We start from the raw sequence: 25,757 nt of genomic DNA, 5'->3' as shown, positions 1-25,757 counted from the left end.
TTATGGCAGAAACTGTAGAAGTGGTCCTTCAATGACTGAAACAGTATTAGATGATACCACATTTATTTCTCTCCACAGCTTTGCAAATTAGAAACTGAAGTCCAGAAAAACGTTGAAACTTACCCAAGTTAGAAAGCTAATAGGTCGCGAAGCAGCATTCAGGTGGAGTAACCTAGGTGTCTGGCTAAAGCTCTCCAAGTTTCCCCTTTTACCATGACGCCCTTTTGTATACAGGAAGATTTAATTACTTGTGTGTGTCTGACTTGTGTTTTTATGCCCCACTCTTCAAAAAGACTTAACTTTCTAAATTAAATTCATCCTCCAGAATGAATTTGGTGTGTTTCTAAACACATTTATAAACCATACAAAGAGAAGGACCTGATTTCCTGCCTGGCTGAGTGAAACATTAATTCTCCACCTTGGCATCTCAAACTACAGCTGTAATAAGGGCCGTTATGCCCAGATAGGCCCTTAAACGGAAGACCTGCTGAGCGGAGACCCACTTTCCCAGCCCTGCTCAACCTCGTCAGCTTCCCTGCCAACTGACCAGGCGGAAGCGGCAGCAGGGGAGGAGGGCCCGCAAGTCGGTGGGGAGGGGATCATTCTGAAAGCCTTAAATCCCTCGCAGGGAAGAAGCAGCTGCTCCTTGTTTTTCTAACATCTGTCCCACCTGTCCCCATCGGCGCCTCACCCTTTGGAGGCTCCAGCCAGCTAAAGGCGGATAGGACGGGTTGGGGAGGGGGCATTTCTGAAAGCTGGTTGTGGGCATAACTGCTACCCGAAAAGTTTCTTCCGCTGAGAAGAGGGCAGCTGGGGTTCTTGAGGGGTCCTGCCCCCTCCCTTCATTTTCCTCACAGACACACGGCTATAGTGGACAGATGGGCATTTGCAGCATCACCCTGGTCGGACGTGCGCCCTGAGGGTGTTAGCTCACAAGGCAGGTGCCCCCAGCGCCACTTTCTAGCTGTAACCTCGGGGGAGGAATAAGGCCCTGCACGCAGGCTACCTGCTCTAGGTAGGACCCCTCAGCACACCTGGCAGCGTGCTGCTCGCATCGGGCTCCCTCGCCGGTACCGCGCTTCTCCAGCCCTCGGGACCTCAATTTCACCGAGTTATTTCCCCCGGCATTCAGGACCGTGCCTGGAACCGGTGGCCATGAAATAGACACTTCTGAATGAATGAACGTTAAGGAAGAAAAAGGTAAAGGAGCAGGCTGGTTCATTAGGTTCCAAGGCGGGGGTGGAGGGAGAGGCTTGGACTTACACCGAGTCGCCGCGGGGCGCGCATTCCCGCAGGGTCGGCCTGCGGGCACTCACCCGGCCCCAACGCGCCTGCGCAGCCCGAGACAGCCCCGCCCAGGGCGCGCAGGCACGCCCCCTTCCCATCCTTCCCGCGTTCAAGCGCTCCCGCTCTGGTCTCGGGGGCGGGGCCAGGGGCGCAGGCGCAGTGCGCGGCGGAAGTAGCTACCGGAAACTGAACGGGGCCCAGGCCGCCCGGCTTGCGAAGGGCGCCGAGCTCCTCCTCCTCCCGCGGGCCGCCCCGCCGCACGTGCGGCTCCGCCCCGCCCCGCCCCGCCCCGCCCCGCCCCGCCCCGCCCCCTGTGCGGGAGGCCGCCCGGCTGCTCCTCCCCGCCGCGGAGATGGCGCTCGACCCCGCAGGTACGCGCGGGAGTGGGGGTTGCGGCGCGGCGGCGGGGCGGGAGCGAGCCGGGAACGAGCCGGGAATGCCGGCGCCAAGCCGCCCCCGGGGCGAGGGTTCGAGCTCGGGTCCGACGGTGGCTGCCGCGCGCTGTCCTCCTGACGCGTGGCCTCTTTGCCGCCGCCCTCCCCCCGTCCCTCTGGGCGGGGCCCCTGAAATGTCTGTAGCGCAGCCTGGAGAGGCCCCAGACGCCCGCGGGGTCCCCGTGCCTGTGACTCCCACGCCCTCTCCCCCTCGCACCCCGGCCGCGGGACGCCCGTGCGGCCCTGGCTTCGGGGCTCTCACTCAGCTGCCGTTCTGGAGGGAACGGTCGTTGGTTTTAGCCCGTTCCCTCCGTTTATGGAGGTGAAAACTCCAGGCGTCAGGAGAAGTGGCTTCCAAGCTTTGGAGAGTCAGAAATGGAGAAGACACTTAGGCGGGCCTCAGGGGAGGGGAGCAGACTGCCCCTCGGCTGGTGGTGGGGACCGAGTTCTGGTCGAACCCAGACAATTCCTTCCGCAGTCCAGGCGTAGACGTGCCGCCGTTGGAGGCTTCAGGAGGAAACAGACGGTTGCTGCGCGCTCTCTGTACGTCGAGTCTTGGTCTAGGCCCTGGGAATCCGGTGTTCAGGACCAACAAGACAGCTTGTGTCCCAGTGGTGGAAGGAAGAAGACAGCCCTCCCCCAAACACACACTTTTACAGACCGTGATACACATTAAGAAGAAAATAAGCAGAGTCGTAGGTAGATGGTAAATAGGACCATTTAGATGGAGTGGTCAGGGAGGAGCTCTGGGGGAAGTGTCCTCTGAGGACCAGAGGAAACAGGCCTGTAAGGAGGTAAGGAAAGTCCGCTAGGCTGTCCAAGCGGTAGGTGCTTGGGCTGCTTGGTGGGACTGAGGGCCAGAGAGTGGAGGAGATCCTTAAGGAAGGATGTAAGGAGAGTAGGCAGAACCTCAATGCTGCAGGGCCTTGAAGGCTGTGATAAGAAAGCATCTGGACTTAAACCTTTGGAGGCTTTCTGAGAGGACAGTGACGTAATATGATGTGACTTACTCCTTTACTCCCCTGGCAGCAGTGGTAGTGTTGTAGAGGGATCCTGAGATGGTAGCAGCAGTCCCGGCCAAACATGTTGTATGTATTGGCCTGCGATGGTCTTAGGGAAAAATGAAAAGAAATACAAAACTTCCGTAGATGATTGGGAGGAGAAATTGACAGGACTTGCTGTTGCATTAGCGGTGAGCAAAGCGGAGGCTTTAAGGCTTTTTACGTCAACGACTGGGTGGCTGGTGATGGTCAGATCTAACACGATGACCATGGGAAACTCCGATAAAAGGAGGGATGGAAACAAGATTGGAATGGAAAGTAAGAAAGTGGAGTCAGAAAGCAGGAAGAGTTTTAAAAAATTTCTTTGTTTAAATACCAGAATACAAATGTACTGAAGTCAGCTTTTTTTCCCCACTTCATTTTTGTTTGGTTCATAGGGTGAAGCATAGGTTCCTCTTTTGATGTTTCTCTTGCTTTTCACAGTCCACATTGGTCTATGCCCGCGCTGAGTTGATGTGTTTCTGAGTAGATGAATGAATAGTTAGGCCAAATGAAGTTTATGTGGTAAAATTTGTTTTCTCGTTGGTTTATGTTAAATTTTTAATCTTCATTTGAGAGCAGTTTTTAACTAACTTCGTAGGATCCATTTTTTTTTCGGAAGAAATTCTAAACCCAACAGTGAAATGCAGGTTGCATACTTTTATACGTAGTTTTATTTAAACAGTTGTTCCTTATATATGTATATATTTATTGAAGTATAGTCGGATTACAGTGTTGTGTCAGTTTGGTGTACAGCACAATGCCTCAGTCATACACGTACATATATTCGTTTTCATACTCTTTTTCACCGTAAATTACTAGAAGATACTGAATACAGTAGTTCCCTGTGCTATACAATATAAGCCTGCTGTTTATCTGTTTTATATCTAGTAGTTACTATCTGCAAATCTCAAACTCCCAATTTATCCCTTCCCATCCCCTTCATCCCCTGTAACCAAAGTTTGTTTTCTATGAGTCTGTTTCAGTTTTGTAAATAAGTTCGTTTGTCTTCTTTTTGTTTTTTTCAGATTTCACATATAAGTGATATGTGGCATTTTTCTTTCTCTTTCTGGCTTGCTTCACTTAGAATGACGATCCCCACGTCCGTCCATGTTGCTGCAAACCATTTTCCCTTTTTGTTACGTTAGTGGTAATAGCAGCACTGTCTGCAAGCTTACCAGCCGTGATCACGTTCATCAGTTTCTCTTGCTCTTTGAGTGCAGAGGGACAAAACTGGAGAGTCCAAAACACCCAGGAAGAGTGGCTGAGGAGAGAGAGAACTTAAAAAAACAAAAATCCTAGCAGCTGTTTGCACTTGTAGATAATTCAGACTTAATTTGCCCAAAGCCTCTGACGTTTTTAAATAGTCCATGGGCAGTTGTAATCTGCAGAGGAGAACCACCTCTCCCACCGCTCCCTGTTTTATTGACTTTGGCTTTGTTTTCTTATCAGCCTAAGCTTCCTGTTCCCCGGGAGTTCTCCCTACATCTTAAGCCATAACTGGGACTTTTGGTCACATAGTAATGACTCAGAAATATACAGTATAGTTCACTCTCCTATAATAGGACTTAAGCAGTTAGTCTTATTCCAAGTTACAACTTTCCCAGTTTATAACCCTTTCTAGAAGTATTGTATTTATTTTAAAAATCGGGTCAAACTTAGGTGAGTGAAATTTTAAAGGCTGTTTATTTTGAAGGTACAACCCATGATCACCTATAGAAACAGTGTTAAAAGTGGTGCTTATGAAAGTGGAATTTGCAAAAAGGTAAAGTTATTGCTTATGCTAATCTACACTGAATTTGTGTTGAAGATTTTCTTCAACTCATTAATCAGTGAGGGAATGGGTAAAATGTAAAAAACACTCCAAAAAAGCATTTGAGAAGGTAGATAACATGGAACATTTCATAGATTGCTGGCTTCGATAAAAATTTAAATAGGGCCCAAAACTGTGATTTGGGGGCTTATCTTTTCCACTGGCCGGAAATGATTTCTATCTCGATTCGACAAATTCTAGAATTTAACCTCTGCCCCTAACAAGTTGTGAAATAGCCCAGGAATGGGAAGCCAAGCCGATGCGGTACAGATTTTAGATTAATGGTCTGACACTGTCATACACCCATATGACAACTCCCAGGAACCTGGGCCTGATCATTTTCATTCCTCACTTTCTCTAATAACGAGAAGAGATTCCTTTCTCCCTTGTTTTTATTCTGCCTTCTCCTCTTTGAGCGGGATGGGTGGTATCCGTTCCTGGTCTATCAGTGTGGAGTCACAGTGCGGGCAGCGTGAGAGAGGTTACCTTAAACGCCAAGTGTTTCCCTCCATGGGTGTTTTTTTCCTCAGAAATCTAATAAGCGGAGGAACGTGGGATAGTGTCGGGGCTCAGGGGGTGGAGAATGGGGTCAGAAATTTCATGACGGTCCCTGTGTAGATGTTTAAGGAGTGTGAGTTACGGTAGCTCTTGGAATACTTAGGTTGCAAGGGTTCTGTTAGTGGTTCCCGTGGGGATATGGGTAGGTTAGCTGTGGGTATACTAGCACTTAGCATGGGCAAGGTCCTGGGTTCAATCCCCAGTACTGCCACTTTAAATAAATAAACTTAATTACCTCCCCCCACAAAAAAAAGGAAAGAAAATTCTTTTAAACAGATACGAAGAATCTTTTTTTTTCTGAGCATTGTGTGATTAATATGTAAAAAAAAATACTGCTATGTAGTTGGTGAGACACTTCTTTGTTTTATTATTGCTTTTACATTCCTACAGTATCCCATCAGCCATAAATTATATTATTAAATATTTTAGTTCAGAGCTAAAAATCTGTTTGACTTCCAAGTTTTGTGTATTTTGAAGCTCAAAGCATCTTTACCCTAGATAATGTATTTCTGTCTCGCTAGATTAATTTGACAGCCCTCTAATGGGTTGTTCCCTGAAATTTGAAAACCACTGGCCTGAGCATGAGGGAGATCAGAGTTGAGATCAGAGGAGTGTGTGCAGGGCAGGGCGGGGTTTGTGCTGTGCATCGCGAAATGTCTCATGACCCTGTTCCTGGAGTTTGAATTTTATCCAGAAACAACAGAAAAGACACTGCAAGTGTCTAGGCAAGGGAGTGACAGGGACAGCCTTCCTTCCTTTTGTGTTTATCTGACCTCTGTTCAGATCTGGGAATGTGGTCTCCGCTGAAGTGTCTGCATCAGGGAATCACACCTGACAGCATGGGAGGTCCATCTTTCTCTCCTGGGTAGTTTTAATTTTGACCATGTGGCCAAGCTCTTGTCTCATTTCTTTGCTATGTTTTTCCTCCCTTGTAATCAGTAGCTGATCTTTTGGGAGACCATTGAAGACTGGGCGAATGTTCATTCCTCGTCAAAAATTCCCCCTTGATTTAGCATCCATTGATGATTTTTGCTGGATTCATTCTTTCCTATGCTGGTTGCAAAATGGTTTTCTGTGTCCAGCATTCTCTCCCCATTTATGAGATGGTCGTTGACATTTTGCTGTAAACAAGAAACCACTTTGTTTCTTCTTTTCTTTATAGATTTGTCACTGGCCTGGACTCAGGAGATTCTGTTTTTTTCAGTGGTTTGTAATTTGCTACTGTATGTAATTGTTTTGGTGCCCATGCTTTTCCAGATCAGACATGGCCAGTGAGAGTTCCTTCAAAGTAGCTTCTGGGTCCTTGTGATGAGCGCCCATCATAGTTTGAGCTTTTCCTCTTTTTCTCACACAAGGTGTCCCTGGCTTATCTCCTACCTCGCCTGGCACATCCATAGAATTTACTGTCTTCTCTGACAAACCCTGGTTCCTTCATGTGAGAACAAGATACGGGCTCCTGGGTACCACTGGGCAATAGATGGATTAATGGAGCGCCCTTAGGAAGAGCCCGTCTCGGAGGGAGGGGAGGAAGCTGGGCCAGGATGTGGGTCCAGGGAAGCCTGTCTCTCCCTCAGCTCCGCTCATCGCAAAGTGCACGGTTGGTCCTGCTTTGGAGACGGGGAGCTGGGCTTTGTGATGCCCATCTGCCCTCACCCTTGGCAGGAGTAAGGAGAGGGGCCAGGGAAAGGAAACTACAGGATGGTCCTGGGGAGGGGAGGCTGCAGGTGTGGATGCTTCCGCGTTGCCTCCTCTGGGTGGCACCAGCTCCATCTTGAGAATACCTTGTCTGAAGCTATTAGGAACCTTAGTTTGGGTAGTGAGGGTCTGGATCAGGTAGAGGGGGTCCGGTAGGAAGGGGGTTTTCCCTTGCTCAAGTACGTAAATACACACAGATGGACAGTGTCTCGGGGTTGTGGTCAACGGTTTAAATAGCATTGGCCTAAGATATACCTCACACATACCAAACTGGGGCTTTGGTTTTTTGCCTCTAGGCCATTTGACATTGCTGTTCCTTCTTTTTGGAATTTTCCCTTTCTGCCCCATACCCAAATCTGTCTCATTCTTGTTCATTTTTGACACCTCACTTTTTGATTTGTGAAATTGTGAAATCAGTTTCAGAAGAGGCTTTCCATGATGGTCACCACTTTACAATGTTTCACGATTTTTTTTAAATATTTGGAATTTAAAAAAAAACACTAAAATATCAAATAACCTGGGTATAGAGTTTTTTTTTCACTCTAGCTCCAGAGTTGTTTCCTTGAGAAATAGAATGAAACTTACAGATGTGACCTGTTGTATGTATCAAATAATTTGAAAGATGAAGAAAAACCCATGTGAAAGTGGGATTATTTACTTGTGTAGTAAGCAGTAAATGTTTTTCATATGATTCCATCTCTAACTTTTTCAGACTGAATGGTTAGGAAGGACAGCCCTGTTAATTACACCTAGACAGTAAGAGGTGGCCCCCCCAACCCCAGGGGTGCACTCCGTTGTTATGGAAACAGCACCGCATTGAATTTGGGAGTGAGGACTGACTTGTTTCAGACTTTGCCATTAACCTCTGGCCCTTAAAGTATTCTAAACGGCATAATCTGGGATTTGAGGACAAGGGGTTGGGAGATTAAGATATATTAGAAGCTGAGGCTGCTTCAAGTCTTAAACTTCTATGTTTTTAAGTACTTGCAATTGGTCTCAAGGGGTCCTTGACTAAGCACAGAAAGTTGCTGTTTCGTGGACTGAATTAGTATGGTTATTTATCCATAGAGGGGGTTAACATCATATTTGTAGAAATCTCTAGCAAGAACAATTACCTTATACTTTATATAAATGGGTCACACAGAATGGGCCCAAGTAAGAATGTTGGTTCCCAGATTGACTTTTTCTCACACCATATCCCATTATATACTTTTACATTTTTAAGTAGAGAGATTGAGGGGGGAAAAAAATTTTAAGAATGGGGTGTTTACCATCCTGCATTGTGTTTTTGCTGAAGAACTGTTTGTTACTGGGAGGTTTCAGAGATTAAAGGATTTGTTCGTTAACTAAGCATGGTTAATTGAAATACAGAGTTTTAAATGTTTGTGCTGCAGAATAAGGAACATCACTGTATTTACAACCCCTAGTATGGGGAATGGTACGTGGCAGGTGCCTAATATTGGTTAACAGAACAAATACCAAATGAACCAATATATTTGTTCAAACACTTGTTAATATAATGATTGTCAAATATCAAAACTTTGAAATATATGTGTCATTTATTAAAGAGTTTCCTTGAATACCACATGCTAGGACTTGGAGCTATAGAAGTCACTGAGACATGGTCTGTGACCTCATTACACTTAAGTTTCCTCTAGTGGTTCTTAATCTAAAGTCTAATATTAGAATTATTTAGGGAACTTTTAAAAAATACCAACGCCTGGGTGTTACCCCAGCACCTCTGATTTAACTGGGTTGGGGTAGGGCCCAGATGTCAGAATTTACAAAGCCCTCTTAGGTGATTGTTAAATGTAGCCAGAATTGAAAACGTCTGGTACCAAAGCCTATCTTGGTCCTCTTGGGCTGCCGTATTGAAATACTATGAGGGCGGGGCGCTGAAACAATAGACATTTATTTGCTCACAGTTTGGGAGGCTGGGAAGTCCAAGAACAAGGTGCTGGCCCATTCGGTGTCTGGTTCATTATAAGGCCACCCATCAGATGAGGGCCTCCCGGTATGACCTCGTGTAAACCTTAATTACCTCTGCAGACACAGTCATTTCGGAGCTTAGGGCTTCAACGTGAATTTGGTGCTCCGGAACGGAGCTCAGGCCGAAGCCACCGCTGAACTATCGCGAGAGTTTGTAGACGGGTTTTTGCTGCGATGCGTCCTAAGCCCGCACGTGACTAGAGCCTTCACATTTGTGCACGAGAAACGTTGGCGTTAGAGGAAGGAGAAACCCCTTTCCGGTGCTGGCTCAGGGAGAACTTTGGAACGGAACGAGAGTTGAGTTTGATTTGAAATAAGTAAACTCTGGTAAGAAAAAAAGAGGTAAAAGCTGGAAGATAAAGGCAGAATGCGCTGGAGTGCGATTCGAGCAGTTACTTGCTGGGGAGCCTTGCAAGATTGCGTTGTGCTTTCTGAGCCTCTGCTTCTTGAAAACACCTGCTCCTACATGGGGTGATATTTGTAAAATGTTCCCTTCTGCCGCTCCTTCCTTCTTTCTGAAACTACTTGCTGTGCTTTTTCTGTGAGCTACATAAAAGTAAGCTGATTAAAAAAAAAATTTGGTGGGGGAGAGATCATTAGGTCTGTTTATTTTTTATCATTATTATTTTTAATGGAGGTACTGGAGATTGACCCCAGGACCTTGTGCATACTAAGCATGTGCTCTACCATTTGAACTATACCCTCCCCCCTACTAAGCTGATTTTTTTTTTTTTTAAGCTAAGGAGTGTAGTATAACCACTGGGATGGCAAAATGAGGATTTAAATTTTAGGAGTCTTAAGTTGAAGTTCTGATACTGCTGGGATTTGGAAGTTACTAACAGAGACTTGAAATTGCAGGCAGAGTAAATTTGGAGACAAGCACCAGGAACTCAGCATCATAAATGCCATTTTTAAAGATAGAAACTTGTGGGGTTACCACAGCAGGAGCAGGAGGAGCAGGAGCAGGTTTTACTTTGGAAGCGTTTTACACTTTTTCTAGTATTGTTACTGTTGTTGACATTTTTTAGACTCCTTTAAAATTTGCCTTCAGCCTCTCTCATTCATGCATCTTAATATGCTCATTTTGGCAAATTTCTGTTCAGAAGGTGAACTTGCCTTCAGCCAAGGTTAGGCAAAGGCAGTCTGGTGAAGGTGGTAGGTAGGTGGTCATCCTCGGAAATGCTACCCCCTAAAAAGTGGTATTGTGGAAGCGGCTTTAACTCAGACTGCCTCTGAGAGCCATACGGAGAAAGACGTTGTGAGTGATCTGAGCAAGGGCTGAGTCTTTGAAATAAGTGAATAAACTCTCAATATTAAAATACTCCCTTGGAGGAGAGTACAGCTCAGTGGTAGAGCAAGTGCTCACGCACGAGATCCTGGGTTCAATCCCCAGTACCTCCATTAAAATAAGTAAATAAACCTAATTATCCTCCCCCCCAAAAAATAAAATAGTTGGACAAAAGAATTTAAAATTAAGTCCTTGACTCTATTATCAAAGCAGTCCATGTTTTTTGTAAGATGGGAGAGAATGGTAGAGATAGGGTGGCAAAGGCATTGATCAGCACTGGTAGACTTGGGAGTGACCCACCATGTTCCAGATGTGCATCAGGGAGAAAATAAATCAGCCAGGGGTACATTGCTGCGAAGCCACAGGCAGGCTGCCGTCCATTCCTTTCTCCAGCGTCTGCTTCGTCTCCCACGACGCGGCGGGTTTTCTACTAGGTATCAACGGAAAATTGTGCTTCTAGGAAAAGATAGCCTTGAAGTTTTACCAAATAAAGTCAGTGTGCACATTTTCTTACAAGAAAGTATGGCCACAAGGGAGGTTCCACGCCTGCCTAGAACTGGCACGTCTTATTGCATAAGCTGGTTTCCTGCTTTTAGGTTTGCTGTCCCCTTCTGGCCTCGTCTCGGCTAAAGTAATGTGGGTGGAAAAGGAAGCCTTCACACCTAGCAATCTGCAGAATCTGAGGTCCAGGAAATAGGTGCTTTTGGGAGATTGGGCACACCTAGTGTGAACGAGGTGGTTATTAACGGTGGATGCTAGTAGCATACCGAAGTTCAAGTGAAGCAGGCTGTTGGGGGAGGGGGGCGGTATCTGACCCAGAAGCTAGGCAGAAAAAGCCACGTCCACCTGCCTGAAGCGCTTTCTGTGTTTTGTAAGTTTGAGCTCATAAAAAAGATCAGCTTGTTACTGACTGACCTACTATTTCACATTGGCCCTCGGTGAAGGTATTTTTCAGCCAACTGACAAATCGGTCCTCTTGCTTTTTTTTTTTTTTTTTTTTTTTTTTTCTTTCATTTCTTCATCATTTGACTTTACAGTCTGGTCAGAAAATGTGAACTGGGAAGTTTTGAATGTACCTATTTGGAATGATGCCTCTGAAACAGTCTATTGTCTAAGGGTTTTTTTCTTCAGGCTGCACCGTGATGTTGGAGGCACACGGGACCTGGCTGGCTGAGGTCCCCTTCTGTGGGCCACCGCCCCGTGTGAGTGTTCGGGTTGTGGATGAGGGTTCAGGACCTGCCCCTTTATCAGAGCCTGGGGTTCTTTCCCCTCTGTGCGTCTCCACGTGTTTATGTGCAACGTGGAATGAGAATACTTGACCTGAGAGGTTTTTAGAGGACTAAAGGGCTTCTTTCCCTGCCTTCATCTTGAGATCTCAAGTGGCTGGGATATTGGGGAGAATCTTTCCTACTCTGGATTTTCGTTTTTGTTTTATTGGTTCAGGTGTGGCTTGAAGAGGAGAGGGCGGGGAAGGGACACCGACCTTCCCTGTCTTTGTTTGTTTCCCAGTCTCAGTGCCTCTGCCCAGCACCCCTTCCTCATTTTACACTATCGTTGTAGAAGGAGATATGAACAAGCTGGCGAGAACACGAAAGCCTGGTCGGGGCATCAGTGTTTCTGTGCTGCTGAGAACTGAGTCCTCCTGGCTTCCCGGTGTGAAGCCCTTACTGGGAAGGTAACGATGGAGAACGCTGGTCTGACTCTATTGTGCGTGAGGCCACTTGCCCGGGGTCCTTCCATGTGAGCTTCATGGTAGCTAGCAAAGAAGAGGGACCTCAAGTAGAAACCGCTGCTGCGAAGAACACTTATGCACATTTACAAAGAAGCATTTTTCTCATTTTTTTCCTTCACAGTAACGGTAGCATGCAGATGTCTGCAGGAGCAAATACATGCGCTAAGAGGCTAAAAGAGGGAGGGCAGTGTATAAATAACAGATATGTTAGTTAGATTAGAACACTGTCACTTTTGCGAAGGCAGACCTCGCCCTTCAGCTGTCATTTCTTTCCTACGGGCAATTCTGTGATATTCTGATTCATTTCACCGCTATCTTTGTGGATTCCTAGCCAGTGCTGTTGTCAGTGGCCTTATCATCTCGGACTGCCACACTGCAAGAGCACGTGAGCCGCAAGCAGACTGAGCTAACAAATCCAGCCCGTGAAAAAGGTGAAAATTGACTTTTAGGTGATGATAAAATGTTGAGAAAGTTAGGGCTTTTGGAAATTTTCCCTGGTGGCATTATCTTGATTCTTTATCTCCATCTAAATTCATGTGAGCGTGTAGTAGGAAATTCTAAAAATTTGACTTTTTGCAAGCTTTTGTACAAATGTATAACATGCATGCATCACGTTGACACTGAGGGAATCAGTCTGTAGTTTTGTGGATAAAAAGTACCATGTCTATAGTATTTGTGGTGTTGAAGATAGCTTTGCAATTTGTACAAAATCCCAATTAATTAAAAATTGACATTTAGTGGTTGGTATGCTTCCAAATAGTAGCAGAATTTACATATTTTTAAGTGTACTATTTCTAATTTAACACCAAGAGTGTGGAAAACCTAAGTCAATATTCATGATTCTAGAATTTTCTTTGTTTCAGGAGGATTTAGAAGAATGATCAGAAGGAGTTCTTCGCAAGCCGTTTAAAAAATGTTTTACAGAGGAATATTATAACCTAGAATTTATAATGCAGGTTAATTTCTATTATAATTTACTTACGGAAAAATGGTTCACTGTGACAAAGCTATGTCTGTATGCAAAGAATGGATCCAAAAAATTAAGTGTTCTTGTTATCTAAAACCACTGTATGTTTCATCCAGCAAAGAGTAGATTCATCAGGACACATTATAAATAAGTTGTATAGATTAAATCTCTCTCTCTCTCTCTCTCTCTCTCTCTCTCTCTCTCTCTCTCTCTCTCTCTCTCTATATATATATATATATATACACAGAAGAATATATATGACAGATGGTTTATAGCCTCCAAAGCTTGAAATATTTACACTCTGGTCCTTAACAGAAAATGTTTGTTGACCCCCTGGCATAGGCAGCGGAAACTGGGATACATTTATAGGTGTGGTAAAGAGGGAAAAGTCACATGAATGTCTTCATATCATCAATTTGACAGTTTAAATGAAATAGATAATTTCCTTGAGAAATATAACTGACTCGAATAAATAAACAGCCATTAGAAAATTGGATCAGCAGTTAAAACTTGCTTTGTGTCTTATCTCTCATGCACATACATGCTTCCAAACCCTGACTAAACCAATTGTGTACACACACACACACACACCTGGCAGGATACTGGCCTATGTGAGTGATTGTGGGAGCTAGTTGGGCAGGTCTGGAATGGCTAGGGCGCCGTATCAGGAAGGGCAGCCTTGGATCTCTTGGTCATGAGCCGAAGCTGTAGTCCAAAGCTTCAGGAAACTCTTTTGTGCTCTGAAGGCTTTTCAGATGATTGAATCAGGCCCACCCAGATTTTCTGGGATAATCTCCTTGAAGTCAGCTGATTAGAGACTTTAATCACATCTGCAGAATACCTTCCTGCAGCTGGATCCTACAGCTGGATTAGTGTTTGTTTGAACAACAGTGAACTAAAGTCTTCCCAGATTGACCCATAGAACTATCACAGGTGGTATCCACTGGACTTTCAAAGAACTGGTCATAATCTTTCCTTTGTACAAAGCGGTTCAGAGAATACAAAGAAAAGTCCCTAATTTATTGTTTAAATAATGACTTTTATACCAAAACAACACATAGAGAGTCAACTCAAAGGCAGACACCTGAAGATAACCGCGAAAGTCCTAACCAAACGTCAGCACCCAAGGCAGAGGTGCTGCTAGCTACTACTCACCGTTCTTCTAAAGAACATAGATAATAAGAATTTAAAAAGAAAGATGCAGAGCTAACCACCCCCCCGCCCCGATTGTCTACATAGAAACTGGAAGATAATCTATTGGCAATGTATTAGATTTAATGAGAGTTAGTAAGGTTGTACTGGTTATAAGGACGATATAAAAAATTCAGTTGAACCTACATACCAACAATAAGAAATTACACGTTACTTATGGAAAGATACTTTTACCAATAGAAATAAAATCTAACAAAAGATGAACAGTGTCTTTAAGGAGAAAGTTAAAAAACTTTTTGTCTACTTAATTTCAGATAGTTTTGTGTCAGAATCAACTGCTGTGAGTACAGATTTATATCATGATTTATTTTTCTAATTTTTAAAAAATTTTATTTTATTTGGTTATAGTCTGTTTACAATGTGTCCATTTCCAGTGTAGAACACAATTTATCAGTTATATATGAATATACATATATTCATTGTTGCATACTTTTTCACCGTGAGCTACCACAAGATGTTACACACACTTCCCTGTGCTGTACAGTATAATCTTGTTTAGCTATTCTGTATATACCTGTCAGTATCTACACATTTCAAACTCCCAGTCTGTGCCTTCCCACCCCTCCCCCTGGCAACCACAAGTTATTTATTTTTATTGAAGTATTATTGATTTACAATGTTGTGTTTGTTTCTGGTGTACAGCAAAGTGATTCAGTTTATATATATATAACTATATATATATATATATATATATATTCTTTTTCATTATGATTTATTACAGTATATTGAATATAGTTCCCTGTGCTGTACAGTAAGACCTTGTTGTTTTATCTGTTTTATATACAGTAGTCTGTATCTGCTAATCCCAGACTCCTACGTTATCTATCCCTGACCCCCTTTCTCTTTTGGTAACCGTAAGTTTTCTATATCTGTGTGTCTGTTTCTGTTTTATAAATAAGTTTCTTCTGTGTCATATTTTAGATTCCACATATATGTGATATCATATGGTATTTGTCTTTCTCTGATTTACTTCACTTAGTATGATAATCTCTGGGTCTATCCATGTTGTTGCAAATGGGTTTATTTCATTCTTTTTTATGGCTCAGTAAATTTCCATTGTATAAATATACCACAGCTTCTTTATCCAGTCATCTGTTGATGGACATTTAGGTTGCTTCCATGTCTTGGCTATTCTAAATAGTGCTGCTGGGAACATTGGGGTACACGTATCTTTTCGAATTAAGACTTTTCTCCAGATTATATCATATTTTAAAGTTAACATATTATCAACTGAAGTAAAATATACGTACAGTGAAATTTATGGGTTGTGAGTTTTGATATATGCACATGCCCCAATCAAGACATCCCTTAAAGAATGTCCTTGTCACCTCCCATGGGTAACTAGTGTTCTGATTTCTATCACTAGATTAATTTTGCATCTTTTCTTGTGTACTCTTGTGTCTGGCTTCTTTTTCTCAACAAGATTGTTGAGATTCATCCAAATTAAGTATCAGTAGTTCATTCTTTTGTATTGCTAAGAAGTATTCAGTGGGCATTTAAGTTTCCAGTTTGGGGCTGTTATGAATAATGGTTCAGTGAAGAGACTTGACGAAGTTGTTTTCTGGACATATAGTTTCATTTATCTTGGGTAAATGAATACCTAGGAGTGGAAAATAAGTTGGGTGTGTATTTAACTTTATAACATAACAAGCAGTTTTCCGAAGAAGTTTGTCATTTCACACTTCCACCAGCATATATGAAGGTTCCAGTTTCTCCACGTTCTTCCTAACATTTGGCGTCATCCGTGTTTTTAATTTTAGTCATTCTGGTGGGTGTGAAATGATATCATAGGTTTCATTTGCATTTTCTCAATAACTAATGATTCTGAGCGCCTTTTCGTGTACAGGTTTACAATTTGTGTGTCTATTTTTGACGTGTCCATTCTAACCTTTTGCCCTTTTTTAATTGAGTTGTTTGCATTTTTTGTTACGGACATGTAGGAGTTTTTATATATTCTGCATTCAAGTCCTTTGTCAGATACATATACTGTGAACACTTTCTCCTAGTCTATAAGTTGTCTTTCAGTTTTCTTCATGGTGTCTTTTAATGAACAGCAGATTTTATACTTGATGAAATCACATTTATCATTGTTTTCTTTTTTTAGTGCCTTTGTGTTCTCTTTAAGAAATCTTTGCGCCAAGGAATTGAAGTGTTTGTGTGTTTAATAGTTTTAGTTTTTACATTTAGGTTTATGATCTGTGGCAAATTAAGAGTACTGTGATGTAGAGAGTCAAAGTGTTCAAGCTCCTTCCCCCCCGGCCCCCAGTGTTTACCTGGGTCTACGACAATTTGTTGAAAATGCTTTTATTTCTTTAATGACTAGCCTTGGTGCCTTTGTCAGAACAAATTGGCTGTATATACACAGAAGTGTTTCTGGACTCTGTTTTGTTACCTTAACCTGGTTATTGATCCTGACCGTGCTGGTGCCACACCACGTGATTGCTGAAGCTTTGTACTAAGACCTGAAATCAGGCCGTGCAAGTCATCCCAATTTGTGCTTCTATTTTAATGTTGTTTTGGCTATTCTGAGTCCTTTGCTCTTCCTTATACATTTAAAGACTTTATTTTGAAAGAGTTTAATGCATCCAGCTGCAAAATGGTGCAGTTTCCAAGTACTTTCTTCCCAGCTTTCCCTGATGGTCCAGTCTTACATAGCCATAGTCCACGTCTTCAGTGAGTGTGGGACTGGCGCCCATCCAGGTTGTAGCTGTTGTCTGGTGTCAGTAGTTCATTCTGTTTTATCACTGAGTAATATTCTGCTGTTTACCCATTCACCCGTTGAAGGACTTTTTAGATAATTCCCATGTCTTGGCTGTTACAAAGAAAGCTGCACTGAACATTTGTGTACAGGTTTTTGTGTGAATCTAAGTTTTTGTTTCTCTAGGATAAACCCCAAGGAGTGTGTTTGCGGGGTCATATGGGAAGTGTATGTTTGACTTGATAAAGAAGAGCCCAGTTATCTTCCAGGGTGGTTGTACCACTGGATGTCCACACCAGCCATGCAAGAGAGATCCGGTTATTCTGCATTCTTCTTAGCACTTGGTAGTGTATTATTTTATTTTAGCTGTCTTATTCGATCTGTAGTGGTATTTTTTTGTAACTTTAATTTACTTTGATTTGGACTTCCCTAAGCATAATTGAGTACCTCTTCATATGCTGTTTGCTCTCTGTATATCTTCTTTGGTATCATGTCTGTTCAAGACTTTTGTCCGTTTCTGATTGGATTGTTGTTTTCTTAATGTCGAACGTAAACAAGTCTGTATAATCTGCATACAGGTCACATATGAGATTTGCAAATATCTTTTTCCTAGTATGTGGCTTGTCTTTTTGTCTTCTTAACAGGGACTTCTGCAGAGTGAAAGTTTTTAATTTTAATGAAGTCCAATTATAGATTTTTTTTCTTTATGGATCATGGGTTTGGTGTCGTATATAAGAACTAATTCATTGATTAATTCTAGGTCATAAGAATTTTCTCCTGTGATTTCGTCCAGAAGTTTCTTCCCTTTAACTTCTTATTTTGAAATAATAACAGACTCACATAAGTTGCAAAAATATTAATATGTAGAATCTTATGTGTCCTTGACCATGACATCTTATGTAACTGTAATACAGTATCAAAAATGAGAAACTTAAGTTGGCTCAATACTGTTAACTAGACTATTGATTTTTGCAGTTTTTCACTGGTTTTTATTACATGCATGTGTGTGTGTATGGTTCTTTGCAGTTTTATTCCGTGTTCCTGTTCTTACAGGAAAAGCATTCAATATTTCACTGTTAAGTACGATGTTCTGCAGATTCTTTGTTGGATTGAAGAAGTTGTTTTTCATTCCTAGTTTACTGAGAGATTTGTCTGTTCATTTTTAATGAATGGCATTGAATTTTGTTACTTTTTTTTCTGACTCAACTGATGTAATTGTACGGTTTTCCTTTTTTAGATCTGTTAATGTGATCACATTGATTGATTTTCAGATAGTGAGCCAGCCCTCCAACCTTGGAATAAAGCCAACGTGGTGTGTTGTATTTTTCTTTTCATATATTGTGAGATTCAATTTGGTAATATTTTGAGGATTTTTGTATCTGTGTTCGTGAAGAATATTAACGTGTTTGTTTGTTTGTTTGTTTTTTTAATATTGCCTTTGCTTTTGGTATCTGAATAATGCTGGCCTCTTAAAATGTGGTGGATTCAACCAGCTGCTATCTTGTAATACTGTAGTACCTATTTACTGAAAAAATCTGTGTTTAAGTGGACCCTCACAGGTCAAACCTGTGTTATTCAGAGGATGGCTGTGTTGGTATGAGACTCGTAAAATATGAGCATTTATTGCTATAAATTTCCCGATAAGCACTGCTTTAGCTTTGTCTTAAAATTTTTGTTGTATTTTCATTTTCTTTCCGGTTGGTGTATTCCTTTTTTTTCCCTTGATAACTTCCTCTTTGACCTGTGAGTTATTTAGAAGTGTGCTATTTAATTTCCAGGTGTTAGGAGATTGTCCTGCCATCTTTCTGTTACTACTATCTAGCTGATCCCATTATGGTCAGAGAAAATACTTGCAATTTTTAATATTCCATTTGATTTACCTGCAGTGTTTTTCAGTTTATTTCTCAGGTTTTTTCTAGTGGTTGTCCTAAAGATTGCATTATGCATACATTGTTTATCATAGTCTACTAGCATGAATATTTTATCGTTTAAATTGAGTGTAGATATCTTAGTATCACCAAAGCCACTTTACCTGCTTCCCTTTATGATGAAGGCATCTTTAATAATACCTCTGCACACATTGAGAAAGCTGTAATTTTTGCTTCTGTCAAAAATAATTTTTAAAACTCAAGAATAGTTTATCATATTTACCCTTCCTACTGCTCACTCTTCATTCCTGTTGTTCTGAGTTTCCTTCTGTGACTAGTTCCTTCCTGTCTGAATAACTTCCTCTAGCTGTTCTTTTAGAACAGGTCTGCAGGCAGGAAATTACCTTCACTTCCCTTCATCTGAGCTATCTTTATTTTGTCTTCAGTCCTGAAGAATGTCTTTGCTGGGTATAGAATTCTTGATTGAACAGTTCTTTTCTTTCAGTACTTGGAAATACCATGCCACTACTTGTGGTTTCTGATGAGAAATCTTTTGTCCTTTGAATCCTCATTCCGCTGTGTTTCTCTCTGATGCCTTAAAGATTTTTCTTTGCTCATTTTTCAGAAGTTTGTTTATGATATGTCTAGGTGCATATTTCTCTGGGTTTTTAACTTTTTTGTTTTAGGTTTTTTTGTAATTTTTTTTTTTAAATGGAGATACTGGGAATTGAACCCTGGACCTCTTCCATGCTAAGCATTCTCTCTATCACTGAGCTCTACCCACCCCACCTTTACCTGTTTTCTGTTTATGTCTTTTGAATAATTTGGAAAGGTGTCAGTCATTATTTCTTCAAATTTTTTTTTTCATCCTTGTATCCTTTTTTCCTCTTTTACTGAGAGTATGGTAAAATCAATGTTAGATCTTGTCTTTTTGTCCTGCAGGTTCCTGAGCCTCAGTCCATTTTTTAAAAAAGCCATTTGCTATTTTTCAGATTGGAAAATTACTATTGAATAATCTTCTTGTCCTCTGATTTTTTTCTTATGTCATTTTCATTTGATTGTTATGTATTAATCTTATATATGGAATCTGTGCCAAACACTTACTGGTTCTGGTAACTTTTTGTAGATTCTTTTGGATCGTCTATAGAGGCAATCATATGATCTTTGAATAGCTATGGTTTTATTTCTTCCTTTTCAACCTAGAAGCCTTTTATTTTTCTTGCCTTATTGCACTGGCTAGTACATACAGTGAAATGTTGAGTGCAAGTGGTAAGAGCAGACTTCTTTATCTTGTTCCCTGTCTTAGGGGGAAACATTCAGTGTTTCATCATTAAATATGATGTCAGCTGTAGATGGTATTTATCATGTTCAGGAAGTTTCCTCCTGTTCCTACTTTACTGGGAGTTTTTATTAGGAATGGATACTGGATTTTTGTCAAATGTATTTTCTGTGTCTATTGTAATAACCATATGTCTTTCCTTTTTTAGTTTTTTAATAATGATGAATTGCATTTCTTGACTTTTGAATATTAAATGAACCTTGCAATCCTCGGATAGACCTCACCTGGTCATGAGATATTATCCATCTTCTATTGCTGGATTCAGTTTGCTAATATTTTGTTAAGGTTTTCATCTTTATTCGTGCTGGGATATTGGACTGTGGTTTTCTTTTCTTGTAATGTCTTTGTCTGGTTTTGGTATCAGGGCACTGCTGGCCTCAGAGTGGTTTTCTGGAAGAGTTTGTATGGAATTGGTATTATTTCTTTGTTAAATGTTTGGCCACATTCACTAGTGAAGCTGTCTGGGTGTGGAATTTTTTTGTGAGAAAGCTTTTAAGTACAGATTCAATTTCTTTAGTAGATACAAGGATATACTGGTTATATGTCCTTTTGAGTTGGGTTTGGTTATTTCTGTTTTTCAAGGAATTTGTCCATTTCAAATTTTCTGGCCTACATTTAAAAATTAAATACATTATTATTATATAAAAATGTATATCATTTCTGATGTTTGTGACCCTTTTTTCCCTGTCTGGTGGTTTATCAACCTCAGGAATCTTTTCAGAGAACTATTTTTGGTTTCATTGCTTTTCTGTCATTTTGCTTGTTTGTTTGGTTTGGTTTCTATTTCATTGATTTATGCTTTGATCTTTATCATTTCTTTTCTTTTGTTTGCTTTGTGTGTGTGTGTCTGGTTTTTGTTTGTTTGTTTGTGTTTACTTTTTCTGGGTTTTCAAGGCAGAAACTTAAGTCATTGATTTAAGACTGTCCTTTTCCAATGTAGGCTTTTAGTGCTACCAGTTTTTCTATCAGGACTGTTTTAGCTGCATCACACAAATTTTGATAGGTTATATTTTCATTCATTTCAAAATACTTTCCAATTTTCCTTTTCATTTCTTCTTAGACCCACGGGTTATTTAAAAGTGTGTTATTTAGTTTCCAAATGTTTGGAGATTATCAGAGATCTTTCTGTTACTGATTTCTAATTTAATTACAAAGGTGTCAGGAAACATGCTGTGTATGATTTGAATTCTTTTACATTTATTAAGATTAGTTTCATAGCCCTGGCTGTAGTTTATCTGGGTAAATAATCAGCTTCTGTCGAGTGGAACAGTCTTTAGGTCAAGTCACTTGATGATGTTGTTCAAGTACTTTAGAATTTTAACATGTAAATTTAAATGCATGTCTTTTTTAACATGCCTTACATATTTCACACTTGTATATTGGGGATTTATCTTTATTTGATCAACGTATCCCCTGTTACTTCTTGTGGCAGGACTTTTTACACAGAAGGTTCCAACGTTGCCTTCCATCTCGCAGGCTCTTCTAGGGCGTGGCTGTCCCCCGAGGAGAGGCTGAGCTTAGTGACTTGAAGTCAGGATGGGGTGACAGCAGTGATGCTCCGTGCCCCCCCCCCCCGCCCCTGCAGGGTCAGCTCGCGATTGGTCGTCTAGGACTGCTTCCTCTCCCATGAAACCTACTGCGGTACCAGGGACAGCCCTCTGGTTTGCCGTCCTCACTGAGCCACCCTCCAGCCTGCCCAGCCCACGTGCCAGATACATACGGGAAGAAAGACGTCATCTCGGAGGTAAATCCTCCAGCTCCAGCTCCAGCAGCTGTTGAAGTCAGTGTCTGAGTCTTCCCGGCTGAGCCCCAGACACTGAAGCAGAGAGAGTCGGTTCTGTCTGCCTGTCTGACTTCCTACTGCGGGTCCCCGTGCATAAGAGAACCTCCCTTGTCTTACTATCACCACGTATGATTGGTGGCTTGGCTTGTCACACCATAATAAAGATCATTTCTTTTTCAGTAGGGTCGAAAGAGGTACCCTTTCCAGTCCCTGCATACCTAATAGTATCTGGTTTTGTTTCGTTTGTTTTAGGGGACAGGTAGTTAGGTTTTTTGTTTTTGTTTTTGTTTTTGGTTTTTTTAATGGAGGTCCTGGGGACTGAACCCAGGACCATGCATGCTAGTCATGCACTCTACCACTGAGCTATACCTTCCCCCATGAAAACATCTTTAATTTCACTCTCGAGTCGCTCTGGAGTTCTTGGATATAAAGTGATTCTCTCTCAGAACTTTGAAGTTAACGATCTTCTTGCATCCAAGTCTTGCCAGTGAAACAGGATGTAAATCTGGTTCTTATTCCTCTGCCTGGTAATGTTTTTCTTCGTGAAGCTTTTAGGAGATTGGAGCTTCATATATTTCATCAAAGTGCATTTGAGTCATCTGTTATTTGCTTCTGTCTAAGGACTTGTGTCTTTTTATTTGCCTCAGTATATTTATTACAACTTATTCTAAAATTGTACTTTGTTTACTCTGTTATCCCTCTTAGGAGTCGGTTATTTCTTGATTAATTACAGTTACTGTGTTCGCTGTTTTGTTGTTGATGTTTGGTTTTGAGATGCCCTGGTACCCTCCCTGCAGCACTGTATCAGTTCAGAGGTGCATCAGAGGATGTGGGGAGTGCCAGGGAAAGTTTAGGGGCTCCTGGTCTTACGTGTCACGAAGATAGATACTGGAAAACTTTCTGATCTTTTGGAGATAAATGCCTGTGTTGACTTACCCATGGTCCGAGGGCAGCAGGAGAGTGGCTCCTACTGTGGCTGTTTCAACCAATCCTGCTTCAGTTTCCTCTGGGGAGTCTCCCTTCCCTGTTTCTGCTGCTTCAGAGCAGGGGCAGCTTCTACTTCTGGTGTCCTGGGAAGAAGCTCTGGGGTAAGGTTACCTCCTTCCATCTTGTCTCACGTCATCTGCATTTTGTCTTTCAGAATCCTCAATCATTTCAGCTCCAGAGGATACTGACCCCTTTGTTTCTCAGGGCACTCTAAGAATTTCAGGAGCAGCTGGGGGTCTGGAGCCCAGGGTCCCATTTTAGGCTAATTGTGGTAGTTGGTGTAAAATGCTCAGAAATTGCATGTGCTTTGTTTTTAATGCACACAGGGTCCTACTTGTCCTTCTGCTGGCTCTGTTTGTCTTAAGCTGCTTTTATTATTAGCAGGTAGAGAAACTGCTCGTGTGCCTCTTAGATGTCTCCATCCATCCTTGGATCTCAGTATTGATAAAAATCATCTTTCTGTGGATTATATTCGTTAAAAAGTTAAAATGCTTTAGTCTGTGACTTGAATTTTGACAAGAATATATGGAATATGTAATCAAATCAAAGTGTTGCAGTATTGTTTGCAGAAATTTTTAGAAAATGTTGCCTATGTCCCTCACACTTTTTCTGTTGTGTATAAAACAATATTTAGAATGATTTACAGCGACTAAAATAATCACAGTTTTATAACGTTATAAAAAAGAGTCACTTTTTAAAAATTTTATATATATATATATTTTGGGGTGAGTAATTAGGTCTATTTATTTATTTGTTTATTTTTAATAGAGGCACTGGGGATTGAACCCAGGACCTCCCGCATGCTAGGCATGCGCTCTCCCACTGAGCTACACCCTCCTCCAAAAGAGCCCTTTTGTAATATATTTGCATAGGCTTTCCTTTTAAGTACACCAGCGTTCTTATTTTCCCCCTAAATTGGTGATTTACTTGAGACTTTATTATATTAAAGAAAGACCTTTTTTTTTTTTCCTCCAGAGCAGCATCTCAGACATGTTGAAAAAGACGTTTTGATCCCTAAAATAATGAGAGAAAAGGCCCGGGAGAGATGCTCTGAGCAAGTTCAAGGTAAAATTCAAATATTCATGTAAAGATCAAATGTATTTTTTATAATATGATCCAAATTTAATCCTTAGCCTCACAGTCGAGTAGTCAGTGAATTAATATGTACGAATTACTTCTCACCCTTTTACTCAATATCACTCAGGATCTCAGCTTTCAGAACTTCCAGGCAGTGTTCCATTCATTTACAATTTAAAAATCTCCCAAATTACTAAGAAAAAAATTTTTTCCCAGATGTACAGTTACATATAGAGAAAAGCTTGTATTCATATTTTGGAGAAAGAAGTTATTGCGATGGTTTGGATAGGGAAAGAAGAAACATCAAATGTAATATGTGCCTCATTTTCCTCTGTCAACATAATCATGTAGATATATATTCTAAGGCGATTTTCTTTGGTGTCACTGTCTATTACTGAATTGTTAGTGGAATCTCAGCAGTACTTACAATGAGTCTTGTTTTCAAAAAATTTTTTTTTCTGTATTTTGGCATGCACCAGACACCCACATATGCAATGAAAATGTTTTCTTTGGAAAATGTTTTTTAGCATGAAATACTCCTGTAGTCTGTAAATCTAGAGATAGGTTGTTGATTGATATATAATATTATAGTGAAAAATGTAAACAAAGCAGTCGGTGAAAAGGGGGACCGTAAATGATGGGTAATTTGCAAAGCAGGTGGCAGTGTTACCGTCAAAATGTTTTTAAATAAAGATCTGCTTCTGCTTCTCGGAATGGCCACTGGAAGGGCGCAGCGGCCGAGTCTGGCCTGCTTTCCTGGCATCCCTGCCTCACTCCCCCACGGTCTTCATTGAGGGACTGCGTCTGGTAGTTCTCAGTGGGCTGTGATGGGCTGCGGTCCCACTGCAGGCGTCCCACAGCGAGGCCAGGCTGTGTCAGCTGCATGTCTGCTGTGCTTCTGGGACTGTGTCAGTAACATCTGGGTGCTGGGAACGTTTCTGTCCCTTAGACGCTATCTCCTTAGAGAATGGCCTCTGTGATTGGTGGAGAGGCAACGTCAGATGACGTTGTGTGATGGTTTTTGCTTTTTCTTAAATGATTTGTTCTGAGCTTTCTAGTTTTAAATTCATCCATGAATTAGGTCTAAAGTAAGTCCATCTATAAATAAATTGATTAACACATTACCAGTAATGTATTAGTGTCATTCTGTGGTCCTGCTTTCATTGTGAATTAGTTGCTTAATAGAGCACCTTCCTACCCCCCACCCCAGGTGTCAGGAGAAATGACCCCATTGGCACCTGCAGGTAGAGTTCAGTGCACATCTGGCATTGGCAGGTGTCATGCTGGAGGTCCCTGGAGCCCACCCCCAACCTGTCTCATAGAACATTTACAAATACGTGCCCTGACTCAGGTGAGGGAGGATAGAACTTAAAAATGGATAATAGAATTAATGCAGTTAACTTTTCACTCCTAGGAAGAGTATTTACTTATTACTGATCTGTTGGTCCAAAATGATAAACATGAGTTCTATTTATGCTGTTTTGTAACACATGATTCGGATATGTGGAATGAAAGAAAGCTAGCTAACTCAGTTATAGACTTGAGTTTTTCCTCTCATGATTCAGATGAAAATATAGAACCATTGGGTTAGGGTTTCAGAACTACCTTTGCTTACTCTTAGACAGTGAAACTTTGTTTGTGGTCTTTGAAATGAAAGAAATAGAGTGTAACTTTAAAGTATTTATTTGTGTTGTACAACTACTTGTTGTACAAACAACTTTGTGATGGTACAGAAAAGAAAATGTTTACTTTTTGCTTCTTTATCAAAACTTAAGTTGTTTAGGATGTTGACATTGTTGTTAAGTTTTTTTTCTAATATCTTGTCAAGATGTTAAAATTTTAATACTTTCATTATGTAAAATAAAACCTGTTTATTTTAACAATATTTAATTTTAATATTTAAAATCTTCTGAAGACTGAAAGCACCTTAGAATTTGAGCTCCATTTGGGTAATTTTAGTGCATTTCTTATGTTATAACAAATGATCTTT

At 41.3% G+C, this 25,757-nt stretch overlaps 1 protein-coding gene across 4 annotated transcripts in view; it reads left to right on the top strand.

Annotated features, from left to right (window-relative positions):
* Positions 1-1,468: 1,468 nt before the first annotated feature.
* Positions 1,469-25,757, top strand: part of CMC1 (C-X9-C motif containing 1) — a 70,686-nt gene continuing 46,397 nt past the window's right edge. Inside the window, exons 1-3 of one of the 4 annotated variants that reach the window (XM_032459401.1) lie at positions 1,469-1,658; positions 16,900-17,057; positions 23,666-23,755. In XM_032459401.1, the coding sequence (XP_032315292.1) occupies positions 17,000-17,057; positions 23,666-23,755 (148 nt within the window). In that variant the 5' untranslated portion in view covers positions 1,469-1,658; positions 16,900-16,999. Of the gene's footprint in view, positions 1,659-2,223; positions 2,265-16,899; positions 17,058-23,665; positions 23,756-25,757 lie in introns of those variants that run through there. The other 3 variants (XM_032459402.1, XM_032459403.1, XM_032459404.1) reach the window with 3 other exon arrangements.

Source organism: Camelus ferus, chromosome 17, assembly GCF_009834535.1.
Source record: "Camelus ferus isolate YT-003-E chromosome 17, BCGSAC_Cfer_1.0, whole genome shotgun sequence".
Taxonomy (NCBI): domain Eukaryota; kingdom Metazoa; phylum Chordata; class Mammalia; order Artiodactyla; family Camelidae; genus Camelus; species Camelus ferus.
Note: the sequence above shows the minus strand (reverse complement) of the source record. Positions and strands in the feature narration are given on the sequence as shown.